The following is a 20565-nucleotide window of genomic DNA, read 5'->3' on the forward strand; positions in this document are numbered from 1 at the left end:
AAATGGTTAATATTCATATATATTATATATGTATATATATTACCCCCCACGTGTAGAAATCTTACATTTATATTTTAAAATAAAAATATAATTTGAAAAAAATTGAAAAATTCCAAAATTTATTAAATAACCAACCTTTATTTGCAAATTAAAGCCACCTATATACCAATTTAACCAATATAACCATTAAAAATGTTTAATAAATCGTTATTAATAATTTCGTTAATTTTTATATCCAATTTGCAAACCGTTTATTTTTGCGATTTTTATTTAATTAATTATAACGGACTGTCGGTCGCCGAATTAACGAAATCACCTCCATTTGAGCCGAAAATCGACAAATTATCCTTAAACCTGAACCAAAATGATTTTTGGTTGGACCGACAAATACAAATAAAACCACGAATTAAACCACGGCTTAATTAGTCTCAGGGCTCATCCCTAAACGCGAGCTTCACCAATTAAGCCGCGTGGTTTAATTCGTGGCTTTGCTTGTACCTGTAGGTCCAACCAAAGATTACTCTAGTTCAGGTTTGAGGACAATTTGTTTATTTTGGGTTTAAATGGAGGTAATTTCGGCAATTCGGCGACCGACATTCCGTTATAATTAATTAAATAAAAATCGCAAAAATAAACGGTTTGCACGTTGGATATAGGAATTAACGAAATAATTAATAACAATTTAATTTATATTTTTAATGGTTATATTAGTCGAATTGGAATATGGGTGCCTTTAATTTTCAAATGGAGGTTGGTTTTTTAATAAATATTGGATTTTTTCGATTTTTTTTAATAATATTTTTATTTTTGGATATAATTTAAAAAGTTTTGTACGTAAAGGATAATATATACGTATATATTATATATATAAATTTTTACTAATATATTACGTAATATAAGGTGTTAAATATTCGAATAGGTAAAATATTAAATATTTTTAATAAATTTTGCAATCGAAACGGGTTTATATTTTTACCAATTTTAACGATGTTAAAACCAAAATTCTAACGATTATATAACCGGTAAAGACAAACGTCCACGTAAAATTTATTTTTTAATATTATTACAATTGCGTATTTTATATATATATTTAATAAAATTTGCATATTTTTAAATTTTATTTTATATTTATTTTAAATTAAATTAAAAAATAAACGTTATTTTATTATTATATATAATTAATAATAAGGTTTATTATATCGAAATTTTTAATTATAAAACCTTTTATTTATAAATATATTAATTATTAAATATTTATATAAAATATTAAATTTAACGTATATTTATATAAATAAAAAATTAACGAACGATTATTTCGATAAAAAATTTATACGTGGGTGCTAATATAATTATATTTATTATTATTTTAAAATTAAAAACTTATTTATATTATTATTTATATATAAATTTTTAAATAGGGCGTTAAAAGTATTAATATTATTATTTATTTTTATTTTAATTTATATGTAAAATTTATAAATATAAGGTTTTTACCATTAAAAAGCCCTAATTTCAAATATTATAATAATATTTTCACTATATTTTTACCATTTTTATTTAATTAAATATTCGTAAATAAAAAATACACAGTTAAAAAACTGTATCGCCGTTGCGCATATAATGCATGTACAGTGTGTGCACAGTGCGTATACTGTGCAATTCTGTCGCTTGCGACGAAAATCAACAACATGTCCTTAAACTAGAACGGGCGCGATTTTTTCAGCCAATTTGATCGGTCGAAAAGCCGTGTGGCTGAAAGGTACATGGAGCGTCCGGTCCACCACTGCGAAGCAGGGGTGGTCTAGTTTAAGCACTGAAACTACGGCTTAATTAATGGAACTCGCGTTTAGGGATAAGCCCTGAAATTACAACGCAGGGGGGTTTAATCTGAGCATTAAAATTAAACGGAGTGTCGGTCGCTGAATTGGCGAAATCACCTCCACACGCGGCGAAAATCGACAAATTATCCTCAAACCTAAACCAAAGTGATTTTTAGTGAAACCCACAGGTACAAGCAAAGCCACGAATTGAGCCACGCGGCTTAATTAGTAGAATTCCGATTCAGGGATGAGCCCTGAGACTATGAAACTCGTGGTTTAGGAATAAACCTTGAAATTACTTTTGCTTAATTTTGGTAATAGCAATTTGAAATTATAAATAAAAATGGGGATTTAAAAGGGTAATTTATGCGTATAATAATACCTTATTGCCTTATTAATGTTTTTCTATCTTTTCTTCACGCCGAGAAATGGCTTTAACGTTTATAAGTTGTAATTGGTAAACTTTTAAAAATTACACCCAGAACTTTATATTTGAATACGTTACTCAAGAGAATAAGTAGCAGTGCAAATATAAGAACATTAAATGTGATTTTTAATCGATGACCTTCGCAGCTTAACTTTAATTACTAATTTGGAAAGGTCGGGCTAATATGTGGCTTTTAAAATTCAAGGATAAAAAAACAACACAAATTCATATCTGCGGTTCAGCACATATTTAAGACTTTCGTTTACGGAGTGACCAGGGTATCCGCTAATAGGGATATTATTTTATGCAGCGAAATATAATTTTAAGGTCAAGTTATCCAGTACCCTAAATACTTCACTTTCCGCCCACACAGCTTGTGTCTGCACTGCCTTGCCCGGGTACTTTTTAGTGGAGTTTTTAACCCAAGTCGAACACCACGCATAACATTTACAAAGCCATGAAGGTCAGGTCAGGTTACCTGCCTCCGTTTAACAAGGTAAATTTTACGTCTTTAATCGGCCTTATTAGGCGTTGTGCGTTATGCGTTATGCGTTATATATTAATTGTGAGTTGTAAGTAGCATTATTTGTTCCCATCCTGGGGATATACATTGAAACATATATCTGGGTATAAATTACTTAAGGGCTGTGCATTATGGGCCCCCTTAAAGAGGGGGTTATAATATTATAATTTTTGACAAAATCGTTGGCCATTGTCGCTAATAAAAAAACCCGGCTGAAAAGTACCGTACCATAAGTTAATTCAAATTTAAAACTTCACATAAAATAAATAATTATATAAACCAAAATGCCATTATAAAATTCAAGAAAAAAATATTTCTTTTACATAATTTTCTAATTTTTATTTAATTTAAATTAAGTTTGAATTTCGTTTTCAAATATAATATATATTACAATATATTATCCGCCCCTCCCACCCAATTACTAATGTAAATAAAAGTATTAAAAATATAAAAAACTTTAATTATAATATTTCCATTTTATTTAATATAATTTAAGTTTAAATAAATATTAAAGTATAATTTAAAACGTTTACCTAATTAATTAAATAATAAGCTGCGGGAGTAATCGCACGGGCCAATTACACGTAATTTACTCCTGAAAAAATAACATAAAAGAAATACACAGTTAAAATTTATCTTCAAATAATTATTTAATAATATATAATATATTAATACTATTTTAATTAATTAACTTAGTATAAGGTTTATTAATAATAAATATAATACTTTCATATAAATAATTAAAAAGTAAATAAAGTCGATTTATTTATAACATTTTATATTTATATTAATATTAAAACTTAAAGTATATTTAAATAAGTTATAATAAATATAAAATTTTATTATAAAAGTATTTTCTTATTTTCAATTATTAGTTAATATAAAATATTATATTCTTTAATTTCGACTTTAAAATTAATATATTATATTAATTTTATAATTAATTTAAGTTATATTATAATTTAAATATCTTATTATTATTTAAACCGGGTTAAAAAAATAATAAATATTATTATAATGTAAAACCTTACTTATTATATATAATATATATTAAATGCACTTTAAATATATATGTTTAAACTCCCGTAATAATTAATAATATAATAATATACTTTATATTTATATTTTATTATATATAAAGTTATGATTGCCAATTTATATCGGTTAAAGTATTTAAAACCTCGATGTTTTAAAAAAAAACACTCTGGCCCACAATTTTGTTAAAAATTATAATATTATAACCCCCTTTTAATGGGCCCACGATGTATAACCCCGAGTAAACGTGTAATAAGATATTGTGGGTACCGGATAATTTGGCCCTTTTTTTACTATTTCGATTGGCTGGGGCTCTTTATCAATTCTAATTCTCGGGTAATTATTTGAAAAAATACTTTTAATCCCTGAAAAACTGGCTTAAGGACCTTAAATTAATATAATAATCATAGTAATAATGAGAAAATTAGTTCAAATTTCGGAATTGTGAAAAATTGAAAGAAATAACAGTTTTCTTAAAAAGAAAATTACCAATAAATTAAATAATGCTTGAATTTTCAAAACCTTAAACTAAAATTATAAACTAGTTAAAATTGCCGATATTTTTAATCTCTAACAAGATAATGTTTCAGTCTTATTAAAAGTATTTGCCTTATTATATTAAATATTAATAATTTATAAAATAAACGGATTCGGCATAACTTAATAACTAATATGTATTTTTAGTCCATCGATCGGCAGGGGTGCCCTGTAAAACTTTATTTTTAATCATTGTTCGACAGAACAATTCCAATCTTTTAAAGCATTGGTGCGAAGACGTAAACGTAGAACGGTGATAATGATAAAAAGGTTGAAGATTCGAAATTGCAACTGGATTGAAAATAAACGTATTTTAGTCAATTAAATTGAGGCTTTTCTTTAGAATGCGAAGAAACAGAGGAAGAGTTGGTTCTTTTGGATAATAATACGCATATTTGTTCATGGGCAGATATGCGAGTGGGTAGATCACGTAGCAGAGATTTCAACAACTCGCTGTTGGATTGTAGATGGTTACAGATAAATAGTCGTCATGCATGAGAATACCGTTATTTTGTTGTATTGTTTTTACTGATCGCAGCGATCACTCTATTCTTATCAACAACGCAAATCTTTAGCAGATAAATAGCGGGCTTTTAAAGCCTTACACTGAAATCATATCATTTTACAAACAAAGCATTAAACTTTAAAATTTAGTAGCACTTCGGTGTGACTGACATATTTGCTTTAACATCAGAGTAATTGACAAAGTTATCGGACTCGGCATAATATTCAAGAGATAAATATAGATTCGATTACTTAATACGGGCGGAATATTTCAGTGATGTGGGCCTTGTGGGCGTTGCCGACTTTGGTGATAATTTTGGAGAAAAAAATAATTTCTATATTTAATTCCTCCCTCAAACAGTAAAGCTGGTAAAGGCCCACGCATACACGTACGGTGGCAGGGGAGGGGGGTTTTTCTTTTCGCACGACACCATAGTATATGTACCTCTATATATAGATTGTGGGCAGCCCCTTGCTGAAACAAATTAAATATTTTTAGATGTTAATGTGGAAGCTTTTGCAACTATTTACACTAAGCCTTCCGTGTCACAAACGTCAATTATTAAAAACATCTGCCATACTTTACGTTCATCCCCGACCAACTCGAATATCGGTTTCGCTTTCTGATTTTACTCCTTTGAAGTGACCCAAGCCCAACGTCAACACCCCAAGGCTCGATTCACCGACGCCATAACGAACAAGATGCAGCTATCAAACATCCTCCGGGCAGCCGTCTTCACCCTTGCCGCCGTTCCCTCCGGCGCCGATATTATTGATTGTGTTATCGGGCTTACTTACAAGGGGAACTGGGTGACTGGTCAACTTGTAAAAACCAGCCCCTTCAAAGACCCACCAGACGTATTCCGGTTCACGGCGGGATACCATCTAATACAGGCCTACGTCAATACCGTCTGTGGGTGGAAAGAGTACCGTAAGCCAAATCAGCCAGCTAGAGTTCTACCGGATGGGTACGAAATAATGTCGTGCAGGGAAGATAAACTCGTCGACGGCAAATGTCCTTCTACGTCAAGGAAGCTTATTCAGGTGTAGCATAGTTACGCCATTACTGTATTTTACTATACCATAGCTAGAGGGGCTTTTACGCATGGCAAAGATTTGTTCAGGCATTTATCATGACAAGTAACTTTGGCCTTATCAGGGAGAGAAACTTCGGGTGTTTCAAGGTGCTTATAGCCAGCATCTGTGAATCTTTTGTAATTTAAAATATTGTTGACATGTTTTGGTTCGAAGCTGCGGCGCGAGGAGATATTACTTTGGACATTTTGTTCGTCGTTTTGCTGAGCATTTCATTGTGCTTTTTCTCGCTCTTCTGGCGGACCTATTCACCGACTAGGCGCCAGAGCCACGTTGACTCTTGCCTTAATCGGCAGATATACCAATAAACAATATTTGCAGAATGTGAAATCAAATTTGATTCTCGCGGCGTTGCCAGACAGCAACCTACACCTCCGTACCAACATATACTGAGCCGGCCAACCTGACCGCGCGCCAGCCACCTACCCCAACCAGACCCGAGGGTATGTGGTCCCCGCTCATTCCCCAGCGCAGCGCTCTGGTCTCCCATCAATTCGGAGCTGTATCGTTCTGTCAGGGATGATTGCGGCAGCCACCTCGCCGACACGGCCACCATCGTGCCCGAGGCGGTGCAGTCACTCCAGTGTAGCTGGGAGATGGACACGTTTTCTGCCCTGCGCGCAAACAAACATTACACGACGCCTTCCGGGTGCACTTGGGTATACAACAGCCTTCGACCGCCACGACGACTGAAGCTACAACCTTCACCGTTACTGCTGATCCGGGCGCTACGGGTAAGAGCGGTATTTCATCCGGCCTTGTGTTTCGTGTCTTGGCTCTTTTTGGTTAACTCTGAGCTGGCTGAAATGCGAAGGGAGACTCTCGGAAGGCGATTCCGTATCAAAACGGCCAAGAAATGAAAGCTTTACGTCGGTGTACCTCGGCTCGCTTGGGCAGTGACGGTATGATGAATGTGGCTTTGTGGCGCACAAAACGATTGTCTGATGACGAAAGCCTAGAACAGGTCCAAGCTCTTAAAGTTACAAAGTAATATCTTGAATAAAGAGCTGAGATATTGACAAAGCTGCAGATGCATACATAGCGCCAAGGGCAGAAAGATTCGTAGGAACCCTTGGTTGAGTTAAATTTAACTGCTGTGTCTGCAAATTCTCATCACTGAAAAAGAGAAGAAAAACAACGTTGATCGGGACATCCATCGGATTGGACACAGCCTCTCGTCAATCGTTCACAAAAATTTCAAAATTAGCCGCCAAGATACCTGTGCAGCGATACCCCATACTAGGTCGTCTTGGCATATGTTGTACCTTCGGCCTTGGCGACGGTGCTTTTCCATAGATCTCCGTCAATCATACCCGAATGAGGCCTTGTTTGTGGGATGCTGAATTCGGCTGGACTTGTCGATCCGCCGTTTATTCGATGGCTGTGTATTTGTGTTTGGTTTATGCTGCAGGGATGGTCGTGGTTCACGAGTTGCCCCCCTGACGCGTTGGGGACATTTAAAAAGTACCAAGAAGCTTCGTTAGCCGACGACATCCGACCTTTGCTCAAGAGACCTTACCACCAATCCTCTCAATCTGCTTGTCGTTAATTCGGTCCGTAAAACCAGTCTCTCTGAACATTAGATCGAATCATTCAGTTCGTTAGACCAACCCACCAAGAAAAGATGCTCATTTCACGCCTCATTGCGATCCTTGTCACCATCTCTTTGGCGTCTGCAGCCTACACCGGCCCATGCGAGGAGAGCAATTGCGGAGCCTCTGGTCAGAATTGCACAAGCGGCTATCTCTGCGTCCCGTACCCGCACATGGACCAGGAGCTCAGGGAGGGCTGCACCTGCTCTATCGCTTAATGACGGCAAATTATGTAAAAAGAAGAAGAAGAAAAGTCAACTCATCTGACCTAGCGAGGAGTGAAATCCTAGGTAGGAAACAAACTGAGCCGTTGCAGGTATCAGCCATTCAGTCTTTGCAGCTTGCCCCAGAACTGACTCCTTCGTTTTCCATCTGAAAATAGGCACACAGCACTGTGGAGATGAGTAGTTAATCAAGAGCCGAACGAGCAATGTGTTGAACTTGATCAGGTTACGGTTTTTGGGCATCTTTCATGGCGCAGTGATATCACTGCTCTTTGTGCTGCCCTGATGGAAGATGCACAATTGTATTACATACTTGTATACTCATGCATTCCGTGTTTTTTTTTTGGTATTTTAGAGCCTCTAATGTTACAGAAATGATTGTTTGTTTGTTTTCCTTTCTTCGAAGCAGGATGGGATTATGAAAGAAATAGCAGCTACCTCTGTAAGCACCTTACGTCATGGGATCAACCTTGGCAGAGTATGAGCGGCCTATATCAAATCAGTGAGTGATTGTAAGGATCGGCTTGGCAACGTTGCCTCAATCACGCAGCAAACTGAGTTCGATGCCACAGGTCTCGCTGATGATAGTACAACGGCCGTAGAAGGCCTCACTACTTTATTTTTGGTCACTCGCTAACATTGTCACCAACTATAGTTGCTGTTCCGGACCAAGGCCAAATTATTCAAGATAATTGACAGCATAACAATCTTCATGAGAACGAACATAGCTCATTGGTTTGCAAGAGTATTGCTGGCGTTGAAGATGTGCTCAAACTTAACCAACTTGAATAAAAGAGGCTTTGGTTCAAATTAGCAAAAATGAACAAAACACCTTGAGAGTTCGACGTGAATCGATAGGAGATGCTTGTCGAGTAATACTCTGACGGACAGAGCTGCATTTATTTCGGCAAAAATCGTTACACAGTAATGGATACTCGGCCCCGAACAGCGGTCCCGGGCTGCAGCAGGACTTGGCGTGCTGGGCCGCAATCCTTGACGAAATTGGGGAAGCCGTGTGGGCAACACATGTACGATGAGGAATATCTAGACTTCTAGACATACATTAGGCTGACTTGCCTCGCTCAAATTAAGAACAACCGATGGGTCACTGCCTGAGAACATGCCAGAGATTCCAGACAAGCACGTAACTACCTAGGCAGAAGCCATGAACCAAGCATGCCATTTCATACAAACACTTGGTCAATGTGCCACTGCCATGCATCTACGTGTGGTGGCACAGGTGTTTTTTCGACTTGCAAAAATGAAACAGCACGGCACTACGGATGCGTGCTTGTATCCCCGAGCGAATCCGTTATCAGCTCTGGATGACTGCCGCACGCGCCGGTCGAGTTCAAATTGAGCAAAAATCCAGAGACTCGAGTGTAGTTTGCCACAGATCACTGCGCCACTCTCGAATTTTTACTAAGAAGCTTGCAATGAAACCGTTAACATCGACCAGGCTCCCCGATTAACCCTGAAAACATGACTGCCACTATTGTCTTCATGCTTTGATCCTGTAGAAATGTATCGCAAACGAATATCATGTTTGACACTGACCGCCTGGGCGGCAACTGCTAACGCAGGCCGGCGCCTTATAGCAACCAGCACACAACCTCCAATAGAAGGCCATGCAACCAACTCACCTTCACCAGCACCATACTCAACACCTGCGCCCATGATCGACCCTGGGCATCTGAACAAGAGACAAAGCATAGGCGTCGAGACGTGTGGATACCGTACCGATGCACAATGTAAGACTTGTTCCCCCACGTTTCCTCCAAAAAAAGAAGAAAAAAAAAGAAACAAAAAAGGAAAAAGAAAAAGAGAAAACAAAACATCCAGCTAACACATCTCTCACCACCACAAAAAGTCCGCCCCTTTGCATGCGGCGCCGGCCTGACGTGCACAAACTCCAACAACGTCCGGGCCTGCTGCACCGACTGCGACCACTCGACCTTTGCGACGGGATGCCTCGACGGCACCCACACCCTCTGCGCCGGCCCCCCCTCGGCCGCGCACCCGATGCAGCTCTGCTGCACCGACTACGCCGACGTTCCATTCTGCGCAACCTACCTCTGGTCCACCTCGACCGACACCCTGTCCATCTACACCATGTACGTGTGCGAGTCGACCCGCCAGCGCGGCGTGCAGATCCTCGCCGCCGAGACCCGCGCGCCGAACCAGGGCCCCGCAGCCACCATCACCGTGCCCAGCTCGACCCCCTCGTCCTGGCCTACACCCGACTGGCCGCAGCCGGGGACGGCTGAGCGCGGTACCCAGGCTGGCGAGGGAGCCCCCGTCGGCGGCGTCGTGGGAGGGGTGCTGGGAGGGCTCGCCATCCTGGGTGTACTTGTACTGTGGGGCATCATCCTGTGGCGGCGTAGGAAAGCCACGCAAAGGATACACGCGCAGACGCAGTGCGTGACCTGGCCCATCAACCCGCACACGACGACGCCCGAAAGGGTGCCGAGTGTCGGCATTGCCGCCTGCCCATCACCCGCGCGACAAGGTCTGCATGTTGACAGGGCGGCGCAACCCGGACCCGATCAGATGTACAGCCCGCCGCCGGTGCCTTGCAAGCCACAGGGGTCGTCGGCGCCTCTGTGCGAGCTGCCTGGTCATGAAGTCTGTGATGTGGAACTTCCGGGCAGTTTGGCGGTCGAGCAAAAGAGGAGACGGTTTTGAGCGGTGGTGGACTAGTGTTTGCACAAGGGTTTGTCCCTTTGAGGCTTGAGCTTTGATCCAGTCACCGAAAACTGCTTGGCAGAGAAGTCAAGACCACATCCCTGCACATCTCGGAGCACCTCTTGGTCAAAGTTATTCTGTAGGACGTGGAGCTGTGGACAGACCCGTAAAACCCTTTGTGGAGCAAGACCCAACAGAGAATATAGGTTCCTGTCGCCCAACAGGCATGTCATAGCGGAGTGCCAAGCCCACGATACAAATGAGTCACGCATTTGTCCCATTATAAACCACAGAAAACCCAATCAAATTCATTAAATCATCAGCTCTGGTGGTCTAGTGGTATGATTCTCGCTTAGGGTTCAAACACCTGAGCATTCTTGCGAGAGGTCCCGCGTTCAATCCGCGGCCAGAGCCTGGGTACTCGTGTGGTTCGTCAAAAGACGATATCCAACATGACATTTTTGCTGCTTTTTCGGTGTTGTAAAAGACCCCATCAGAAGGTGTTGGATGTGGAGGTAGTCACGTGATAGGGCGAAGTTCTTTTCGTTGGGTGAGCAGGGATACTACACCGAGAGAAATGAAGAAAAAATTTACGATAGATTTGCCACGCAGAGAGGAGCATGTAGGGGCGGGCGGTGGTGAGAACGGTTGCGCCTTTGCTTGTTTGATATCTCTGTCATTTGTGACCACCAACGGACCCAGATGTGACCGGGTTTGCATCCGGAATGGAAACTTACTTTTGTTGATCCGGACGAGCTAGACTATTTTAGTTGCGACTTGTTTTGTTCGGCACCTACGTACGCAAGGGGCACGTGTGATAAAACCTAAGCACAAATGGCCATAGCAAACATAAAACAAACGCCAATCTTGTCTGTTAGGTTGACTGACGGACGGTTAAGCAAACCGACAAAAAGGCAAAGCAAACAAAACACCCGGCGGCAACAAAAGGGTAAGTTAACCAGGGACGGCAGGACTCGAACCTGCAGCCTTCCGCTGCCTGCATTTCACATCTCGAACTGAGCAGAAAGTAGGAGGCGGACGCGCTACCTTTGCGCCACGACCCTTGATGTTTCACCATGATTTCTGGTGAATTTATAAATCCACCAATTTTGCGGCACGAATCGCGGGTTGTCCTGGTCGAGCGTCCAAGTTTGTTTCGTGAAATCGACGATGCGCCAGGAACACGGAGAATGCCACAGCAAATTCGCATGAAAAAAGTCTTTGGCCCTGAGTCGCTATATGCTATCATGGTCGTGCACATTGCAAGATCGCTCCGAAGGTATCCTGATACTGCCGAAGACTTCTCCCATATTGTAAGAAATTGCAAGAAATGCGGCGGCAACATACTATGTGTCGTACTTTGACTGCAAAATTTATCGCTTCCAGTGGTTGGTTGCACTGACCGCGATGGAAGATGTATTATACCTACCAGCACATTAAAATCCATGTGCAAGCTAGCCAGGCGGTCACTAAACTTGTTCATTTAGTCGTTCCGATTCATAGATTTCCCGGCGTCGCAAGCTCAGTAACATCGGCCATGAAGGAAATTGTAGAGTCCAAGCCTCGAAACAGAGCGTCATAACTACGGCGAGATCGTCACACATTTGTGTGTACAGTACAGTTTCAGCTGATGTCATACAAGGGCATCTAACGCAACCATACCCGGGCTTCAAATAAACCTCTTGGCACGCAAGGAATGCCACCACATAGCTTACCTCTAATCATTGTGTCACAGTAAGGGCTTGGGGTAAGTTCGTGACTTATGGAGCCCCGGAATATACGGCTGATGTTTAGTCCTCTAACGGCAGAGGCTTGACGAGAAGCCATAAATTTTATTTGTCTTCAATTTCATTGTATATCGTTGCTCAATACCATATGAAGTCGTGACCTTTAAAGCTCGTCTCACCTTGGCTGCCGAGCACAAATATCGGATCAGCCAGAAGACTGGCTTTAAATACAGACTTTGCTACCGAAAAGGTCGGAGGTGAAAAGTGAATGCTTAAAGTAATCACTCGCCCTCTTTAACACCTACTATACCCTCATGAACCGACCGTGAATGGGAGGTAAACTATGGAGAGGATAATTCCCGACGCATTGTGAATGTCACTACTAGTTAGGTTGGACTTTTGGACTACAAACTCTTTCTAACGAGAACCAAGGTCAAACAATACTTGCATCTCCAAAAGAGGGCAGAGTATAAACGTCTCCAGCTATTTTCAACACGTACAAGAAGGTTTAGCAGACAGAGAGCAACAATACGAGCTCATATGAGGCTTACTGAATGGGAACAAAAGTAAGACAAGCGAGAGGCAAAAATGTACCATGTATCACCTGACACCCAGTGAGAACCTATCACAAAACGAAGGTGTTGCTTCCTGAGACAGTATATTATAATAGAAACTCAATTATCTAAAACTATGATCTATTTCGTACCAGACTGTTTTGCAAATGGCTACTGTTTCGCCGTCTCCCACCCTGCATCACCCCCTTCCATCATCCTCCTGCTGCTTCTCGCCCGTCACCTTGGACCTCACCCTAGCAAGCGTCTTCAGCCCAGTCTTGTGTTCCTCGTGCTCGGTGCTCAGCTTCCTGGTGCCGATGAAAAAGCACAGCACCAGGCCGACCCCCGCAGCCGCCGCGTACATGATGTACATGGTCCTGAGGCTGATCCAGAACGCCTCCCGTGCGATCAGGCCCTTTTCGCCCGGGATGGCAGCCACGGCCTCGACGCTGGCGGCGGCGTCCGCACCCGTGAGGAGCGCGGCGATCTCGGGCCCGAGTTGCTCGAGCAGACGAGCGTGCTGGCTGTCCATGGTGTTTTGGAAGATGACGCCGCCCACCACCACCGAGATGGAGGTGCTCATCTGGCGGACGAATTGGTACGTGGCCGTGGCGCTGGCCATGTCGCGCTGCGCCACCGTCGTCTGCAGCGCGATGAGCGGGGACTGGAAGTTGGGCCCGATGCCGATGCCCGTGATGATGGTGTAGATCATCAGCTTGGCCCAGTTGGGCCCGTTCGTGGACGCACCGCCCAGGTCGGTGAAGAGGCTCAGGCCCAGGGTCAGGAACACGAAGCCAAATATGATTGGCGGTAGGTACTTGCCCGTCTTTTTGATGTACCAGCCGGCGGCAACGGACACGAGAGACAGGACGGTCGCGTACGGCAGGATGTAGACGCCCGACATGAGCGCATCGGCTCTCAGCACGGCTTGGAAGTACAGCGGGAGGTAGTAGAAGCCAGACATGGTGGTGAAGCCGTGCGCGAATGCGACGGACAGGGAGGCGACGTTGGAACGGACCTTGAAGAGGTGCATCGGCACGACGGGATAGGACGCTACGTAAAGCTCGACGAGGATAAACCCGGCCACGACCGCGGCACCAATGATCAGCAAACACAAGACGGTGGGCGAGCTCCAAGGCGCGGTGACGCCACCGAGGGTGAGGCCCATGAGCACCATAACCGTGCCGGCGATGATGGTCAGGGAGCCTAGCCAGTCGACGGCGGCGAGACCCTGTCGCATTGGGGTCCGCGGGTTGTGCAGCTTTAGGAAGAAGAACAAGATGACGATACCGATCCCTGCGATGGGGAGGTTGATGTAGAAACACCAGCGCCAAGAGACCTTTGTCGTGAAGAGACCTCCCACTACGGGACCTACGGCACCGGCCACGGCCCAAACGAGACCCATGATGCCAAAGTAGACGCCGCGCTTGCGGATGCTAAACAGGTCGCTGATGCAGACGTTGACCATGATGATGATGCCGCCGCCGCCCATGCCCTGGACTGCGCGGCTGGCAATGAGCATCGGCATGCTGACGCTGAGGGCGCACAGCAGGCTGCCGGCCCAGAAGACGCAGGCGGCCAGCAGGAGGATCTGCTTGCGGCCCCAGATGTCCGAGATCTTACCCCATATCGGGGCCATGGCGGCGTTTGCTAGGAGGTAGGCGGACCCGATCCATGTGTAGCCAACGGTGGAGCGAAAGTCGGAGGCGATGGAGGGAACCGCGACGGTCACGATGGAAATGTCCAGCGCCGCCAAGAACAGGGCGGTGCCCAGCGAGGCGACAATGACTGTGGTCTCCAGCTTGGTGCGTCCGGCCTCTGGGAGCGTGGATTTCTCATCATTTCTGGAGGTCGTCGCAGCCGCCGCCTCTTCGTCCGTTACATCAGTCACGACGGCATCACCGATGACGGTTGTTGGTGGCTCTGCGGCAGGGATAGGATGCTGTGAGGTCGAACTGGTTGTTCTTTTGATGGATGAACCCGGTGCATGTGAAGGGTCCATTGCCTTGACCGTGTCTGATACGGAGGCCGTCTCACTGGATGATGCCTCAGGCGACTCGGTGCTCCTGGTCCAGACTTGCCCATCACTCTGCGCTGGCGCATCTTCCTTGGCCGCCATTGCTTACCAAGGGCTTGGTTGAGGCCCGAAACAAAAAGTGGTAATTTGTCCGGTTGAAACAAGTCGACATCAAAATGACCTGCCTAAAATAGGTACCGGCCCCAGACCAAGACCCTGAGATGCTGGACCTGAGTATTCACAAAGGATAATTGCAGTCTGCCCAGGTTGCCGAGATTGGCCTGATTTGCTCTACAGGTCCCGTGGAACGATGTCTCCGGTTATTGTTGAGTTTGTCGTGGTTGCGCCAAGACCGTCCGGTCGGGAATAACGGGACGCTGCACTGTTTCCGTTGCACCCAGTACCCTGGCCCCGAGTGATGATCAACTCCAACTAAGGGGTAATTCGTCCTGTGACAGGATGTGGGAATTAAACCAACCGGTGAAGAAGTTTTAGAAGCATGACCGAAACCTGATGTAATTATTTTCAAAGTGAACAGAGGACCGAAATAAACCCATCTGAAATCAACACCAGAGTGATAAACAAGAAAAATAGATAGGAAAGAATTTTTTTTTTTTCTACGGTGGATTGATTGACCGGCAATGGAGACCGGGGATGACTCGAAGACCCTCCCTTGGATGCAACCCCGAAAGGCCGAGCCGAGAGTCTGGATTACTCCATAATTACTTACCTATCTTAGTACCTACGGTACTACCTATCCTATCCACATGCCCAGACCCGGGGTAGAAGCTGTTGGATCTTGAACGGGAAAACGAGTAATAAATATTCGTCTCAACTAAGACCGGGATTTTGTTCATCCATTTTGCGATTGATGCTTGTGACCCTAACTTAACTTGGTCAAGACATATTTACAGGTATAGGAAGAGAGCATGTGTCGTTGATCTAGGGCTGGACCGAACGACCATTCGAATCTCCTAGTATACACCGACATACCTTTAAATGACCTAGGTACCTCACCTACCTAGATGTGGAGACCTAGGTGATTTTGATGGCACTGTAAAGCAAGGTATGTACAGCACGCAAGACACCTTGAGAGGCAAGTGACGGACGGAAACTGCAGAGAACTGTGAAACCAAACCAAACCCAGAAAAGGAATGCGATGTATGGCCCCAGTCCCGATATGGTGGAGGAGCGGGGTACTCTGACTGCCAGTGGACCCAGTAGGAGAGTAAGGTAGTAACGTGGTACAGTAAGTAGCAAGGAGTAGTTAGTTGGATGCTAGCCGATTTCGGCGTCGATCGAGGCAAGACACGCATCGATCTAAAGCAGAAAAAGAAACATCTTTTGACGAGCACGGGGACCGAGTTGAAGTAAGAAAAGCCCAAGAGTTTTCAGGACGGTTGCGGAGCCGGAAAGACAACCAAAGTGGATGGGTGTCTTGCAGCCGCGATTTGCTGCTGCGCCTTACCGGTAGTCGGCAATGGAATTGTGACAAGTTGCGGTGTGCCGGGACACTTGATGGGGGATCGAAGTCTATGATGCCAATAATTATCCCGTACGACCGCCCTCGATTCTTTTCTTTTTTTTTTCTCGGTTGGCGGTCTGATGGTATAGGAATAACACGCGGCTATACTGCGAACACGGCATGACGACTCGTTCCCAGGGAATCCGAAACGGGTGGAGCGGACCGCGGCCCCGGGAGGCGCCTCCGAGAAAACTCATGCAAAAAGCTACTGTGGCGGGTAAGACGCTAGTCCATCTGCCATTCTGTTCGTTTAAGAAGAAAAAAAAATTCAAGTGTTTATTTGGATACCTAATATTGGATGACTGTATGCCTTTCTTTAAAGATACAACTCTGTCATGCGATGAACGGGAACTGGGTGAGGAAGCAAAAAAAAGATCAAAAGAGCGGATGACGACTTTGACAGATGCACGATGAAGGAAGAAAGCAGAGGATCGGACCCACCGTCACAAGCCCCGCCCTTAATGAGTCATGCACAGGGGATTTGTACCCTAACCCTTCCTTGTACTGGAATGGAATCCTAGGGAGCAATCGTTTGATCAAGTCTGATCTTTAAAAAAAAAAAAAATACCAGATAATATTATTGACACATTTACATAGTAGATTTTACTCATCATGGTATCAACACTAAAAATATGTACAGTTCGAGTTTCACGCTCAGCGTGATTTAAGCGGAGTGCCCCTGCAGCTCCGGCCTATAGACAAGTCGCAAAAGCTACCGCAGAAACAATAGCCACCACGTACGACGCGGTTTCATATCCAAACCCAAACAGTTGGAGCCTGCCATTAGCAGAATTGGCTGTCGGAAGGCCAGAACTAGTGGGTGATCCCGTTGTCGAGTTGGAGCCGACCGGAGCCGCGCCGGTGAGGCCACCAGTTCCACTGCCACCATTTCCGCTACCAGATCCACTGCCACCTGTTCTGCCACCACCAGTTCCGCCACCACCAGTTCCACTACCACCAGTTCCGCTACCACCAGTTCCGCTACCACCAGTTCCGCTACCAGAGGAGGGCATGGTGCCAGAGGTGCTGTTGTTGCCTCCCCCCTTGCCGCTGCCGCCAGACTTCGGAGGTTTAAGTATTGACGTGCCGTTGCCCTTGTTGCCCTTCATGTCACCACCCGTGTCACCGCCCCCCTTCATCGGTTCCGTTGCGTTTTTCTTGCCATTGTCGCCCATCATACCTCCATTGCCCTTCTTCTTGCCATCATCGCCCTTCGATGGAGAGGTGCCGTTCGTCTTGCCGCCACCACCGGCAGCCTGGGATGGGAGGATCTGGACACCACCGCCGGTCGGGGCGGCAGGTTCCTTGCCCCCCTTGGTGGGGGTAGCGGCAGGTGTTGAGGCTGCGTTGCCGCCACCATTATTTCCGCCGCCATTATTGCCGCCGATGATGATGATGACAGTGTCACCACTCCCCTGTTTTGCGGCTTGACCCTCTGTGCCCTTGCCTGATTTGGATCCCTTTGAGCCACATTTTGATGACTTGCCTCCCTCTCCACTCATCATTGGCTTGGGTCCCTCCTCGCCTGATGACATCTTGTCGTTGGTCGCCGTTGAGACTTCGTTGCTCATCGCGCTTGCGCTAGAATCACAGTCTTCTGATTCGTCGCTCGAGCTCACGCCCGAAGGTTGAGCCGCTGGCGTCGTTGGTGATGCCGCAGCGGCGTTTCTGGCAACGGGGACCACATGAAGTGGCCCGCTTACCACTGAGATATCATTCCTCTTCTTGGTCTCCATTCCTTCCACGAGGCACGCAGTGCTACGATTGATGTCAGCGATTCAACTTCACATCTGACTCAATTGACAGGTCAGCAAACAGATAGAAAGACTTACCTCGCCAGCGCGGGGACAATGACTCTTGCAAAGATCTTCATGGTCGCTATTTTTTTTTTCTTTTTTCCTTTTTCTTGACCGTCGAGGCCGGAAACTAATGAGGGACTATGAAAATGAACGACCTTTGCGGGAGAGAGTCGGCAGACCTGCTTCCAATAGCAACCAAAAATACAGTCCCGTCATGGAAAAGGACCAAACATGGCCAAGTCTGGGCACTGGGGAGATCGTCCAACCCCTTTATACAAGCTTTTCGAGACCGAAATAAATAACCCCATCGCCCCCCGGTACCAAAAAGTAACAAGCACTACCGCTTTCGGAGAATTATTCTTTGCACCATCTAACACCACCAAAACACGTTGACTCGTCTGCGCCTCGAATATCTACAGGGGTGGGGAGGGCTCGTCGTGGTAAGTGGGCGGGAATTTTTAGCGGCAAAGACAACCAAACACGCGCTTGTCTGCCAAAGTAGGTATGCTGAAACGAGTGCACTCGTCAGGTGTAAATTACCGAGTAACAAGGAGCACGGGACCGGGGGGGCTGAGTTGCATTTTCCTAATGCCTATGCTTCTTTTTTATCTTGTCCCTTATGAATAGAATCTTTTACCCTAATATCATGCATTAAACCCGGCAGGACGGCTTGGTTTCTTCTTTTCTATTTTATCCTCGCCGTTGCATTCTCCTTGGTTATTCGTACTGTACCTGCCTTATAACGTCGCACGTGCGTACTTGACGACTCGTGACTCTTGAAGCGCTGCCCCCCCACCAAGTCGCGACCACCTTTTTATTTTTTATTTTTATGTGCAAGATGGAGTTCAGAATTTCACAAGTCATCAAGAATTAATTTTCATTTGTACTGTGTTACCCCTGACAAATTTGGGAAACTGTGCCTGAGCAGTTCAGGTACGACGGTCTTTTGACATGTTAACATGACAAAACGGGTTGCGACAGGTAGATATGATTTGAACCGGGGTATGAATGTCGTTGACAACTTAGGGCTGCGTCTGAACTCTTTCGAGACTGTTATTAATTAATTTGATTATTAAGTAGACGTCCTCTGACACTTGGATCATACGACCTCAGCCTCGATATCAAGCCTCGCAATAATCTCCTCAAAGGATTGGAAAGCAGCTGGATATGTTACCTCCCCTGTTATTACCTTCTTCCTTTTCCAGTCCCCCATCACAACCAAAAACTTGAGTGGCATGGACCTTCCCGCAGCTGCAGGTGGTCCCAGAGCCATTTCACTGCCGCTGGTCGGCACCTGACCGTCCGGTGTGGTTGTCGGCGGTCAGCCAGACGGAGGGAGCTGTGCGGGAGCCTGAAGAAGAAAAGTCGAGCCGTTTGAAGGGCAGCCTATGGCCAGCTGGGGCAACGTACGAAGTTGCACACGACAGGCCGCTGTCGCAAGGCTAGTCAAGGGTCTGGGTCGGGATCGGCGCTGGGCAGCCACGCGACTGGGTGATGGTCGAAAGTCTGGAGGCAGGCCGGGACGATAACAGGTCTCACCGGATTCCTGTCGTTCTTGCGGTCGGGCAGCCGGTCTGGAAGGGGCGCTGTGACGGTGACCGAGGTGGCCGACACAGCTGCCAGCGTGACGGTCGTGAGCTGGACGTTTCTGCTTGCTACCAGCGCCTCCTGTGTTTTGGGGGCATCGCCAAAGCGGTGTTGCTTTGTGTCGGGTGGGTGGGGGTGGATGAATTTGTTTTTGTGGGCCACTGTTAACCCTGGGGGCCATACAATACCTGGAGTTGCAACGAGGATCTGAGACGATCAATGTTGGGATGAACTGGGTTTCGGGGTGGTGCCATTTGAAAGTGATTTGGCTTTATGCGTACCTGGCAAAGAGGCCAGGATATTTTGGGGATGAGCATGACGGTGTGATCGCGTAGGCGAGTTGGACTTGTAAAATTGATCACCTTCCGCCGCCCTTCCTTTTTCGGTCAATCCATCCTTCGACCCACGCCCATCTACCTGTTACTTATCTTAGCCAATTAATGTCAAAAGTTCCGACTATCTTTGTTCTGCCCGTAAATTTCTTACCTGTTCAATGTTGCTCGAAGTTGATGCTATCTAGTAAATTTGTGTGATTTTGATATTTACAATCGATTCCGATGCCCCCCTTTTACAACCAGCGCCGAACAAAAACTTGTTTCTTACTGCTTAATATTTTATCATCTTATTTGGTAGCTTAAGTAGATTGCGTATAACATATTTTTATATGTTTCGTAGGGAACAAACTTTGTGCATTGTTTGCAATGCTCTCGGATGTAGCAGCGCCGACGCCTTGGTCGAACAACCGGTAGGAACTATACCGCCGAAATTAACTTAACCTTTTCCCCGACCGCCGCCCAAATTATACCCATAGCCGCTTTTATGACGTATGTCGAAACTGTAATCCAAACAAGCACGCAGGCGATGGCCTCGTCAACTTCCACGTTGGCCACCACTTTTTCCTCGAACCGGTGGCG

General features: G+C 45.0%; 7 protein-coding genes across 7 annotated transcripts; 4 read left to right on the forward strand and 3 right to left on the reverse strand.

Moving 5' to 3' along the window:
* Window positions 1-5548: 5548 nt before the first annotated feature.
* PgNI_05055 (uncharacterized protein) lies at window positions 5549-7751 on the forward strand (the record flags this gene model as incomplete). The annotated part of the gene is made up of 3 exons (XM_031125096.1): window positions 5549-5777; window positions 6416-6675; window positions 7539-7751. The coding sequence occupies 3 exons, from the start codon at window positions 5549-5551 to the stop codon at window positions 7749-7751; spliced, it is 702 nt and encodes a 233-aa protein (XP_030984377.1).
* A 933-nt stretch (window positions 7752-8684) lies between these two features.
* On the forward strand, window positions 8685-9229 carry PgNI_05056 (uncharacterized protein; the record flags this gene model as incomplete). Its single annotated transcript, XM_031125097.1, has 2 exons — window positions 8685-8785; window positions 9028-9229. The coding sequence occupies 2 exons, from the start codon at window positions 8685-8687 to the stop codon at window positions 9227-9229; spliced, it is 303 nt and encodes a 100-aa protein (XP_030985373.1).
* A 50-nt stretch (window positions 9230-9279) lies between these two features.
* PgNI_05057 (uncharacterized protein) lies at window positions 9280-10442 on the forward strand (the record flags this gene model as incomplete). Its single annotated transcript, XM_031125098.1, has 3 exons — window positions 9280-9508; window positions 9628-10137; window positions 10267-10442. The coding sequence occupies 3 exons, from the start codon at window positions 9280-9282 to the stop codon at window positions 10440-10442; spliced, it is 915 nt and encodes a 304-aa protein (XP_030985372.1).
* Window positions 10443-12922: 2480 nt separating this feature from the next.
* On the reverse strand, window positions 12923-14842 carry PgNI_05058 (uncharacterized protein; the record flags this gene model as incomplete). Its single annotated transcript, XM_031125099.1, has 1 exon — window positions 12923-14842. One exon carries the CDS (start codon window positions 14840-14842, stop codon window positions 12923-12925), a length of 1920 nt encoding a protein of 639 aa, XP_030985380.1.
* Window positions 14843-16260: 1418 nt separating this feature from the next.
* Window positions 16261-16800, forward strand: PgNI_05059 (uncharacterized protein). The gene is made up of 2 exons (XM_031125100.1): window positions 16261-16482; window positions 16588-16800. The coding sequence occupies exons 1-2, from the start codon at window positions 16386-16388 to the stop codon at window positions 16677-16679; spliced, it is 189 nt and encodes a 62-aa protein (XP_030985379.1). The 5' UTR covers window positions 16261-16385; the 3' UTR covers window positions 16680-16800.
* Window positions 16801-16957: 157 nt separating this feature from the next.
* PgNI_05060 (uncharacterized protein) lies at window positions 16958-18138 on the reverse strand (the record flags this gene model as incomplete). The annotated part of the gene is made up of 2 exons (XM_031125101.1): window positions 16958-18023; window positions 18098-18138. 2 exons carry the CDS (start codon window positions 18136-18138, stop codon window positions 16958-16960), a joined length of 1107 nt encoding a protein of 368 aa, XP_030983989.1.
* Window positions 18139-19510: 1372 nt separating this feature from the next.
* PgNI_05061 (uncharacterized protein) lies at window positions 19511-19968 on the reverse strand (the record flags this gene model as incomplete). The annotated part of the gene is made up of 2 exons (XM_031125102.1): window positions 19511-19765; window positions 19933-19968. 2 exons carry the CDS (start codon window positions 19966-19968, stop codon window positions 19511-19513), a joined length of 291 nt encoding a protein of 96 aa, XP_030983990.1.
* Window positions 19969-20565: the final 597 nt, after the last annotated feature.

This window comes from Pyricularia grisea, assembly GCF_004355905.1.
Source record: "Pyricularia grisea strain NI907 chromosome Unknown Pyricularia_grisea_NI907_Scaffold_2, whole genome shotgun sequence".
NCBI classification, from domain to species: domain Eukaryota; kingdom Fungi; phylum Ascomycota; class Sordariomycetes; order Magnaporthales; family Pyriculariaceae; genus Pyricularia; species Pyricularia grisea.